At 52.2% G+C, this 11,577-nt stretch overlaps 3 protein-coding genes across 3 annotated transcripts; all 3 read left to right on the forward strand.

Moving 5' to 3' along the window:
- LRP88_00110 (uncharacterized protein) lies at positions 1-1,977 on the forward strand (the record flags this gene model as incomplete). Its single annotated transcript, XM_083236830.1, has 1 exon — positions 1-1,977. The coding sequence occupies one exon, from the start codon at positions 1-3 to the stop codon at positions 1,975-1,977; it is 1,977 nt and encodes a 658-aa protein (XP_083107447.1).
- Positions 1,978-2,385: 408 nt separating this feature from the next.
- Positions 2,386-5,623, forward strand: LRP88_00111 (uncharacterized protein; the record flags this gene model as incomplete). The annotated part of the gene is made up of 2 exons (XM_083236831.1): positions 2,386-5,373; positions 5,585-5,623. The coding sequence occupies 2 exons, from the start codon at positions 2,386-2,388 to the stop codon at positions 5,621-5,623; spliced, it is 3,027 nt and encodes a 1,008-aa protein (XP_083107448.1).
- Positions 5,624-9,095: 3,472 nt separating this feature from the next.
- LRP88_00112 (uncharacterized protein) lies at positions 9,096-10,837 on the forward strand (the record flags this gene model as incomplete). Its single annotated transcript, XM_083236832.1, has 3 exons — positions 9,096-9,155; positions 9,210-10,589; positions 10,790-10,837. 3 exons carry the CDS (start codon positions 9,096-9,098, stop codon positions 10,835-10,837), a joined length of 1,488 nt encoding a protein of 495 aa, XP_083107449.1.
- Positions 10,838-11,577: the final 740 nt, after the last annotated feature.

Here is an 11,577-nt window from a genome sequence, read left to right on the forward strand (position 1 = left end):
ATGGAAAAGATCATTGCCGATAGCCAGGCCGAGCTAAAAGCAGAAGATGCTATGCGGCTCCGAAAGGGCGACTTAGAAGAGGACATGGACCGGGATTCGGCATGGGTGAAGAGACTGGGCTGGGTGAGGCACTTTGACTCCCGGGATTTGCTTGATGTTTCTGAAGCAGCCGAGTGGATAAGGGCGAAGGCGGTGATAGCTGGGCGAGTCCGGCCAGAAGACGAGCAAGCGGTCCGGGAACGACAACTACTACAGCGGCTCGGGCAAAGCTTCGATCGCGAGGTCGACCGCTGCTGCTGGCGACTTGATAGCGTGCCGATAGAGACGCTTCAATGGCTCGCTAGCATAACGGCAACAAGTCCGAGTGGAATGCCGTTTGGACGAAAAGGCAAAGAGGCATCGATGAGCAAGTATCGGTCCGTTGGTCATCGGTACTTGAGCTTTTGCTGGCGAGCATATCGCATCGGACGTGAAGAGGCGTTTAAGCGGTGGGCTATTCGCTTTACGGACGACCAGTGGAGCTTGCTATGTGATATAGTAGACGAGCTCGAGGGCGATGGATTTCCCAGCAGTCATGATAGCGGCTTCTGCAGTGGTAGAGACAGGGAGGATGAGAGTGATGACGACGACGACGACGACGACGACGAGGCAACGGATGACGAGGGCATAACTGCTCAGCAGCATGGAGCGCTCGACAGGGCTGTTTATTTATTTATTGTTGCTTCGATCAAAGCTCATGTCGGAGGCAATGCATATACGAACCCGCTGCTATGCTTTTGTGCAGCACTGGGCATCCGACCACGCCCGCTTGGTTACACAGAGCCGCACTTATACACCGGCATGCTGGCAGCCGTGCTGTGGTGGGCTCGGCTGTTTTTTTTAGAGGCGATGTTTGAGAACCAGCCCCGGGATCAAGATGAGCTCGGGGCAGAGGCAGTGCTTGCATTTCGGGATCAGCATGCTACATGGATGTGTGTTGGCACTCACACCGTCGTCAGCACGATCATTGGGTGGATGGCATATGGGAAAGGCTGGCGCAAGAAAATGGGCGGGCAGCCGTCGATACGCTGGGCCGAGAACGGAGAGGCGTTGTTCCATAACGGCGAGCGGATCATGGTCGACGATTTCACTCGTACGCTCCGTGGTCAGGTCATTGAAGCGCAGAAGTTACTGGATCGACTATTTGGAGGGACGTGGGAGAAGGTCAGCCAAAAGATCAATATGGACAGGATTGCTGACAGCATGGTACGGCTAGGGGCAGGCCAGTCGTTCGCGACAAACCCGAAGAATGATTGGCTAGAACCCGGGCCGGCTAAGGCGATGAGGCTGATGGAACCGTCGATTTGGGACTCAGCACGAAACCGTTGGAAGCGACGTGGAGTCAAGAAGTGGCTTCGAGACTTACGACTACTTCGTGAGGTGCTTATAGTGCTCGTGCACACATGGGGCGGACTCCCGGGTCGGGGTCCAGAGGTGACAACGCTGCGGCACTGCGACTCGTGGCAGCTCATACGGAACATCTTCGTGACAGACGGGCAGGTCATGATTGTCACAGACCGAGACAAGATGAAGGCGATCCGCGACAACGCCCGCAAGGTGGCACGGTTCGTCCCCGAGCTGATTGGGCGTATGATAGTTGGATATATAACGTGGTTAATACCGGCTGAACGGGTGCTACGGCGGAAGTGTAAGCTAGCCGAGCCGCGCGGAGAGCAGCTGGAATTCATGTGGAGAGATGGCAGCTCGCGGGTGTGGGATACCGACCGGCTCAGCAGACAGCTGGCGCGAGTGATGCAGGCAGGCACGGGGGCGAGAATCGGGGTGGGACGATACCGGCCGATCGCGATCGAGATGGGACGACGAATCCGAGGGCTAGTCGCGAAGCAGCTTGAGAGCCGAATAGAGGATGAGGACGAGGATAACAACGTCGATATCGATCCGACGACAGGCGAGCCGGTTGACTGTGGAGGAAGCTAGAATATTGTTTGGGATTTGCAGTCAACGCATGGGACACGGATCGCGAGGCAGCATTATGCCGTACATATTGGCTTCCCCGGGAAGCTGCAGCCGGAAATGATTGCAACGTTCAAGGAGATCAGCAAGCTATGGCATCAGTTTCTAGGTATTATTCTCCGGCGATTTAAGTAAAATCGCCCATACAAATCGTGTTTTGCCGTCTGTGCTTTGGAGTAATATCGCTTGGAGTTGGATCGAGTCGCTGATTGGTCCAAAATTTCCCAACACCAGGGTTGGGGTTAGCTAGCAGCCAGTTGGGGTTAGGGTTACAGAGGAAAGGGGTTCATAGTCAAAAAGGACTCCATGACGGTATTTTCAACTCGTTCCATTAAAAGCTTTAGTTATTAGCTAAAGCCAACACAGTAGAGCATGGACGACATTGCCCAACTCAATGAGGAGCACCGGATGCTTATCTGCTGTGATTGCAGAGCAGCAGTTCGGCCCGGTGCTGGTATCGAGTCGCATTTCCGGCACGAGCATCAAATAACAGGACAGACGCTAAAGGACATCAAGGACTACTACAGTACTATGGATTTGGCCGATCCAAAGCTCAGTCAACTGCCGGCTGACGGTAGTGCGGCAATTGAACCGCTTGACGTGCTACATGGTTATAGCTGCGCCGCATGCAGGTATCTCACAACGGCACGCGATAACATCACCCGTCACTGGAGGGAGACAGGGCATGAGGCCGCAGAGAATCGATGGACTGAAGTTCGATTGCAAACTTGGATGCGTAGAAAGCATGCGCGGTACTGGATCGTTCGAGACCATAACGATATTGATAATGCGTCAGATGGTACCGGCATAACGAGAGACAGCGCCATGGAAAAGATCATTGCCGATAGCCAGGCCGAGCTAAAAGCAGAAGATGCTATGCGGCTCCGAAAGGGCGACTTAGAAGAGGACATGGACCGGGATTCGGCATGGGTGAAGAGACTGGGCTGGGTGAGGCACTTTGACTCCCGGGATTTGCTTGATGTTTCTGAAGCAGCCGAGTGGATAAGGGCGAAGGCGGTGACAGCTGGGCGAGTCCGGCCAGAAGACGAGCAAGCGGTCCGGGAACGACAACTACTGCAGCGGCTCGGGCAAAGCTTCGATCGCGAGGTCGACCGCTGCTGCTGGCGACTTGATAGCGTGCCGACAGAGACGCTTCAATGGCTCGCCAGCATAACGGCAACAAGTCCGAGTGGAATGCCGTTTGGACGAAAAGGCAAAGAGGCATCGATGAGCAAGTATCGGTCCGTTGGTCATCGGTACTTGAGCTTTTGCTGGCGAGCATATCGCATCGGACGTGAAGAGGCGTTTAAGCGGTGGGCTATTCGCTTTACGGACGACCAGTGGAGCTTGCTATGTGATATAGTAGATGAGCTCGAGGGCGATGGATTTCCCAGCAGTCATGATAGCGGCTTCTGCAGTGGTAGAGACAGGGAGGATGAGAGTGATGACGACGACGAGGACGACGACGAGGCAACGGATGACGAGGGCATAACTGCTCAGCAGCATGGAGCGCTCGACAGGGCTGTTTATTTATTTATTGTTGCTTCGATCAAAGCTCATGTCGGAGGCAATGCATATACGAACCCGCTGCTATGCTTTTGTGCAGCACTGGGCATCCGACCACGCCCGCTTGGTTACACAGAGCCGCACTTATACACCGGCATGCTGGCAGCCGTGCTGTGGTGGGCTCGGCTGTTTTTTTTAGAGGCGATGTTTGAGAACCAGCCCCGGGATCAAGATGAGCTCGGGGCAGAGGCAGTGCTTGCATTTCGGGATCAGCATGCTACATGGATGTGTGTTGGCACTCACACCGTCGTCAGCACGATCATTGGGTGGATGGCATATGGGAAAGGCTGGCGCAAGAAAATGGGCGGGCAGCCGTCGATACGCTGGGCCGAGAACGGAGAGGCGTTGTTCCATAACGGCGAGCGGATCATGGTCGACGATTTCACTCGTACGCTCCGTGGTCAGGTCGTTGAAGCGCAGAAGTTGCTGGATCGACTGTTTGGAGGGACGTGGGAGAAGGTCAGCCAAAAGATCAATATGGATAGGATTGCTGACAGCATGGTACGGCTAGGGGCAGGCCAGTCGTTCGCGACAAACCCGAAGAATGATTGGCTAGAACCCGGGCCGGCTAAGGCGATGAGGCTGATGGAACCGTCGATTTGGGACTCAGCACGAAACCGTTGGAAGCGACGTGGAGTCAAGAAGTGGCTTCGAGACTTACGACTACTTCGTGAGGTGCTTATAGTGCTCGTGCACACATGGGGCGGACTTCCGGGTCGGGGTCCAGAGGTGACAACGCTGCGGCACTGCGACTCGTGGCAGCTCATACGGAACATCTTCGTGACAGACGGGCAGGTCATGATTGTCACAGACCGAGACAAGATGAAGGCGATCCGCGACAACGCCCGCAAGGTGGCACGGTTCGTCCCCGAGCTGATTGGGCGTATGATAGTTGGATATATAACGTGGTTAATACCGGCTGAACGGGTGCTACGGCGGAAGTGTAAGCTAGCCGAGCCGCGCGGAGAGCAGCTGGAATTCATGTGGAGAGATGGCAGCTCGCGGGTGTGGGATACCGACCGGCTCAGCAGACAGCTGGCGCGAGTGATGCAGGCAGGCACGGGGGCGAGAATCGGGGTGGGACGATACCGGCCGATCGCGATCGAGATGGGACGACGAATCCGAGGGCTAGTCGCGAAGCAGCTTGAGAGCCGAATAGAGGATGAGGACGAGGATGACAACGTCGATATCGATCCGACGACAGGCGAGCCGGTTGACTGTGGAGGAAGCTGGAATATTGTTTGGGATTTGCAGTCAACGCATGGGACACGGATCGCGAGGCAGCATTATGCCGTACATATTGGCTTCCCCGGGAAGCTGCAGCCGGAAATGATTGCAACGTTCAAGGAGATCAGCAAGCTATGGCATCAGTTTCTAGAGGGGGAGAGTGCAGAAGAGAAGGGGCCGAAGCGCAAGGGCAAGGGCAAGGGCAAGGGCAAGGGCAAGCATCAAGCGGAGGGGCAACAGGGTACTGACGGCTCGGCTCAGACGACTAGGCGTAAGCGGGCAAAGACTGGCAAAGCGGGACGAGACGTGGAGGAGGACATGGCCGATGGGTTGCGAACGCTACTGGGACCGGAGGCGACTTGGCGGTCTGATAAGCAAGCCGAGAGCATGCAATTGATCATGTCGTTGAAGACGGGTCAGACAGCGATCAACGTGCTACCGACGGGGGCTGGAAAGAGCATATTGTTCATGCTGCCGGCAGTGATGCGGGAGACAGGGACGAGCATCGTGGTGGTGCCGTTCGTGGCGCTCATGGATGACTTGGTCACGCGAGCAACGGCCATGGGCGTCGATTGTACCCGGTTCAGGTCGTCACTGCATGCCGGGCGAGAGGGCGTACCGCGGGCAGCACGGCTGGTGGTCGTCAGCGCAGACGTCGTTTCCAGTGCTGAATTTTCAGGATATGCAGACGGGTTACTATGTGCAGGCTTGCTGCAGCGAATATTCGTCGATGAGTGTCATACAGTCATCATGGATATCGGGTATCGCGCCAAGCTAGGTGAGCTACAAAGCTTACACCGGTACGGCTGCCCGATAGTATTGCTAACTGCAACGCTTCCGGTCGTGCTCGAGGAGTGGTTCCGCAGGGAGATGCTGGCTCAATCCGCAGTGATAGTACGGGATCGGACGACGAAGTTGAACTGTCGGTATCGGGTTGATCAAGTCAAGCCCGGGCGCGGGGCCATTGAAAGGCATACCATTGATATTATACAGGAGCTCGACGAACATATGACTGGCAGTCAGAAGGGGGTGATATACTGCCGGTCAAAGGGGCAATGCGAAGCTATGGCTGAGGAGATTGGCTGTGGGTTTCATCATAGCGGTATGGATGAAAAGGACCGCTATGAGGCGCGGACGGCGTGGATCGAGGGTCGGATAAGCCGGTGGATTGTGGCAACGACTGGTTTGGGGACAGGGATTGATATCGAAGGGATTATTGCAGTGGTCCACATGGAACAGCCGTACGGCTTGGTGGACTTTGTGCAGCAGACGGGTCGAGGAGGGCGGCGGGCAGGGGAAGTGGTCAAGTCGATCATTGTGCATGATGGACGGCCGCAGCGGGAGGATCGACATCGCAGCTTCGTGGATGACATTAATCATGGACAGATGGAGGCGTTTACATCGACTCCAGGATGCCGAAGGGCCGTCATCGCGGCGTTCATGGATGGGGTTGCGGGCGAAAGGTGCAAGGATATAGTCGGGGCGGAGCTTTGCGATCAATGTGAAGCGTCAAGACTGACCAGTGACGGCGAGGGTGAGAGTCAGAGCGAGGGCGAGGCAGAAGAGGATGCGGAGAGTAGCCACAAGGACGACGGGGGTAAGGGGCGAGAGGTTTGGAAGGCATTCGGCACCGAGGAGGGCATGCGGATCAGGACGCTGCTCCGGTGGCTAGACGAAGTCGCGGGCGAGTGTCCAGTGTGTCATATCCGGCGTTATTATAAGGCATCGGAGCTAGGGATCATGCCAGACGAACAGCGGCACGGGCGAGACGGTGACTGGTGTGATAGAGTAGCGGGCGAGGAGTATGATGCTGTGCGGAGGAGGATCCGGTTCAAGGAGCTATCGTGCTGCTTTACGTGTAAACTTCCGCTAGATTGGTGTGAAGACACGCGAGAAGAGGAGGGCGGCTGTGGATATAAGGATAAGCTATTACCGGTGGTGCTAATGTGTTTGTGGAGTCGACGAGTTAGGGATATTGCGAAGAGGCAGCTCGGGGTTACCGTGAGCAGCTCGGAGGGTTTTTATCGCTGGTTAGGGGTAGAGCGACGGTTTCATGGGATGAAGGGAACTAATGCACATGCATTATGGGAGGAAATTATTTGGGAGGTATATAAGGGCGGCAAATATTGGTTTTAGGTAGGCATAAAGACGGCGAGGCAGATAGAGAAATAGCATAATATGAATTAGGCGCGATTTAAGAAGGCGAGGATTATGCTAGATTTATATTATGCTATTAGTATAAGAGAATGCTATAATAAGCGGGTAGTTTTAATAAATAATAAATAGGGTAAAGAGAGGTTAGGGGAAATATAAGGGGCATAGATAAGTTTAGGGCTAGGGTGATAGATATATAAGAGAAAAGAGAATTAGGTAGAAAATATATAATATAAATAAAAGGATAAAAGAAATAAAATACCCCCCCGAACCCGTGGAATTAGCTCCCGGCAGGGGTGCGGCAGCACGAGGGTTAGGGTTAGGGTTAAGAGTAAGAAGAGAGGGTTAGGGTTAAGAGTAAGAAGAGAGGGTTAGGGTTAATAGTAAGGAAGGTAATAGAAATAAAAGGCCCCCCGAACCCGTGGAATTAGCTCCCGGCAGGGGTGCGGCAGCACGAGGGTTAGGGTTAGGGTTAAGAGTAAGAAGAGAGGGTTAGGGTTAAGAGTAAGAAGAGAGGGTTAGGGTTAATAGTAAGGAAGGTAATAGAAATAAAAGGCCCCCCGAACCCGTGGAATTAGCTCCCGGCAGGGGTATGGCAGCACGAGGGTTAGGGTTAGGGTTAAGAGTAAGAAGAGAGGGTTAGGGTTAATAGTAAGAAGAGAGGGTTAGGGTTAAGAGTAAGAAGAGAGGGTTAGGGTTAATAGTAAGGAAGGTAATAGAAATAAAAGGCCCCCCGAACCCGTGGAATTAGCTCCCGGCAGGGGTGCGGTAGCACGAGGGTTAGGGTTAGGGTTAAGGATAAGATTAGGAGTAAGAGTAAATATAAGGTTAGGAGTAGTAATAAGGGTAAGATTAGGAGTAAGAGTGAATATAAGGTTAGGAGTAGTAATAAGGGTAAGATTAGGATTAAGAGTAAGTATAGGGATAAGATTAAGAACTAGGGTTAGATATAATAATAAGTAATATATATATATATATATAAATAAAGGAAAAGAAAAAGAATATAAAAAGAGTAAATAAGGTTAATAAGAAAAAAAGAAAAAGAAAATAATTTAATAATAAAAATAAAATAAAGAAAATAAAGATAATAAGGTTAATTAAAGAGTAAAGAGAGAGAATTATTATATTAGAAATACTTATTATTATTAGTAATTTTTATATATAAAAAAATAGTAATAAATTTAAAAAGAAAAGGAGAGTTAAGGAAAATATATAGTATAGAGTAAGGGGATAAGAGTAAAAGATATAAATTAAAATAAGAGTAAGGTAAGTAAAAGGGTAATATTAAAATAATATAAAAAAAAAAAAGAAGATAGTAAGAAAGCCCCCCCGAACCCGTAGAATTAGCTCCCGGCAGGGGTGCGGTAGCATAAGGGTTAAGGTTAGGGGTAAAAGCAGAGGGTTAAAGATTAGGGTTAGGATTAATAATATAAAAAAGAAAAGAAGCTAGAAAGAAATATATATATATATAGAGAGAGAGAGATAAAAAGAGAAAAGGTATATTAGAAAAAAATAAGTAATAAAAAAGAAAGGTATTAGAGAAGTTAATAAAAGTAATAAGATAATAAGATATTAAGTTAAATAATTACTAGTGTTATTAAGTTAGATAACTAACAGCAATTCAGAAATGAACTCAAGGTAGAGTTCATTTAAAATCCCATACAAACTGAAAACGCGCTATTGAAGACAGGGGGTAGAGTTCATTTAAAAACCGGGGGTAGAGTTCAATTAGGTTCCCATCCGAAAAAATATATAATATAGGTATGTATCAATAGGCAAGTCATTAGCGATCCCGCATGATTATTGACATAATTATCAGCCCAGTTTTGCGATTGTGCGGTCAAGTTGAAGTTTTGAGCAACCCGGATTGATGAGGTTGAAAGCGGGTCATATTTGCCGGGGTTGGCGTAGGTAAGCAAGCGTTTTGAGAGTAAGTTCAGGTGGTGGCGTGCCGTAACCCATAAAAGTCAGGGTTATCACGCAAGGTTAAGGGGTAGAGGAAGAAAAAGAAAGCAATAAGGTAGAAATATTTAAATTCATAGCGATATCCGGGGTTCAGAAGTTAACCCGGCATTATTTTATTTATATGGTTTATTCCGCAGTGCAGTTCATTTCACACCCAGCACGGCGACAAGATGGCCGAGGCGATAGAGCCGTTTGTTTATTTACCCGAGTACCCATTCCCCATATGTAGGGTTTGCAAGTATGCATGCGTGGCCGAGGAAGTATTGAGTCATTTAACAAATCAGCACGGTGCCATCGTGTCAAAGAAGAGGGCGAAACGGATCAGCCGTGCCATCGGGGCGAAACCAGGCGTCATACGAAATCAGAAGGAGTTGCGCGAGTGGACGCCGCCGCCACCGATGATATCCCGTGTTCCCATCATCACAGAGCCAAAAGAGGATGGGTTAGCATGCCAGAGTTGCCAGTATGTGGTTCGAGAGGAGCGCCGCATCAAGAAGCATTACCGGGAACGTCATCAATGGATCAATCCACGGAAACGCGGCCGATGCAACAAGGGGGCGATAGACCAGGAGCAAGCCATTCCATGGAGGACAGGCGTTCGTTGCCAGCGGTTTTTCCCATCGCGTGTGGCCAGCGGTTGGTTTGAGGTCGAGCGTGACGGAGGAGGCGACCAGATTGGCCGGATTGGCCGGCAAGAAGCAGATGAATCCGAGAGGAGGGCCGCGTTTTTGAACCGCATTCAACAGGAGGACGAGGCGAATTTCGAGAGTGAGGCCAAGGCGAGGATCCAGGACGCCAACGACAAGTGGGAGGCCGAGACATGGTTGAGCCGAAGCGGTTGGGCGCGCCATTTGGATGGCATCGAGCGTGATCAGTTGCGGGCCGTGTTGCAGCCAATCGGCGACAACGAGCCGGTGTTGCAGCGGATGTGGGAGATATTCGAGCGCGTGTTAGACGAGGCATATGCCGCCGCGAGCCAGTGTTATCCCGGCACGGCCGAGTTGTTTGAGATTGAGCGCAAGGAGGCGCATATCACGACAGATAAGCCATTCCAGGGAATAATGGAGCCAGATGCGTGGGAGAGGTACAAGGCGTGGTGGAGAACATTGATATCGATTTGGAAGCGGTTGGAGTCGTGGAAGGTTCATAACGAGGACGGCAGCAGCAGTGAGGACAACAGTGACGGCAGTAGCGACGACAGCAGTGAGGATATCAGCGATGAAGGTGGTTCGTCCCCATGCCCGCGGCCGCCATATCGCATGACGATCAGACAGGAAGAATTGTGGAAGATATTCGACAAGGGCGTCACGCAGGTCGTCACCGGAGCCGATAGGAACGGCCGGTACACGCCGGAGCGGTTACAGCGCAGTTGTTTAGATGCGGTCGTGCAGTTTTTGGATCACCCGTTCAAGAATGGCAACCATTACGAGAGCATCATCATCAGCGCGTTGGCCGTCATGGGTATAGACCGGGAAAGCGGCGGGTGGGTATCGGTGACGAATTACACGCCGATATATTCGGCCGTCATCAAGGTGGCGCGGTATTTGGTGTTATACCAGTCCATATTAGAGCGTCATGGGCAGAAGATGCAGTTGCGGCAGTATATGAGCGCCCGAGAGGCCGAGGAGCAGGCCGAAGGGTTGTTCCGGATCGTGCGGCACAAGGTACGGCGGTTCATGACGCGGGTTCCGGAGGGAGAGGATACCGATCCGACGCCGATGAATTGGATCATCAACACGCGGACATACGGAATGCGGATCCGGTTCACGACACCGGGTAGCGAGACGATCGATTGGCGGGGTGATAGGATCATTCACGGGCAAGTCCGGTTAGGCATGGGGGAATTATCCGATATGTTGCACAGTTTGGTGATGGAAGCGCGGCGGACATTGGTGCGGTTGGCGATAGGTAAGGTCGAGGTTGAAGAGGGAGAAGAGAAGAGAAAGAGGAAGATGTTGAAAAAGGAGACGCAAGTGCGGGTCATGGACGATGACGACGAAGCGACATTGCCGCGGATACCGTGGTCACAGATCGAGGACCGACACGGCGAGAGCGCATTGGAGCATTCATTCATAAGGGACGAGGATAATCAAGCGTGGATCAAGGCCGGGGAGGGTTGGGTCAGGCAGCAGATCGCAGCATCGCCGGCGCGGTTCAAGGCGTGGATGGCGGAGCCGTTGGATGAGCAGTGCCCGTATAAGGAGAAGGCAGTGCGGGCGTACGGGCGGGCGATGGAGCAGTTCCGGGAGCAGATGTTCGTGTTGATGCATATGTTAGGGGGCCAACCGGCGAGGGCGACCGAGATTTTGGGGTTGCGGATGTGGAACACAGCCAACGGCGGGGTAAGGAACATATTCATACACGAAGGGATGGTATGTTTCGTGACGATGTACCACAAGGGATTCCGCAAGACAGGCAACACCAAGATCATCCACCGGTATTTGCCGCGCGAGGTGGGCGAGTTATTGGTGTGGTATATGTGGTTGGTTTTACCGTTTTGGCAGGCCGTGCAAGGTAGGATGAAGCAGAAGTGGCGGCGGAGCGCATTTTTTTGGGCCGACGAAGTGGTCAGCGAGCATGGAGGCAAGGAAGGAAAAGGAGGGTTCAGCAAGGTAAGGGCGGAAAAAGTCGAGGATGAGTCCCAGGAGAGGG

The sequence above is a fragment of the Fusarium phalaenopsidis genome (assembly GCF_050370095.1).
Source record: "Fusarium phalaenopsidis strain FUZ10S chromosome Unknown contig_32272, whole genome shotgun sequence".
Lineage (NCBI taxonomy): Eukaryota > Fungi > Ascomycota > Sordariomycetes > Hypocreales > Nectriaceae > Fusarium > Fusarium phalaenopsidis.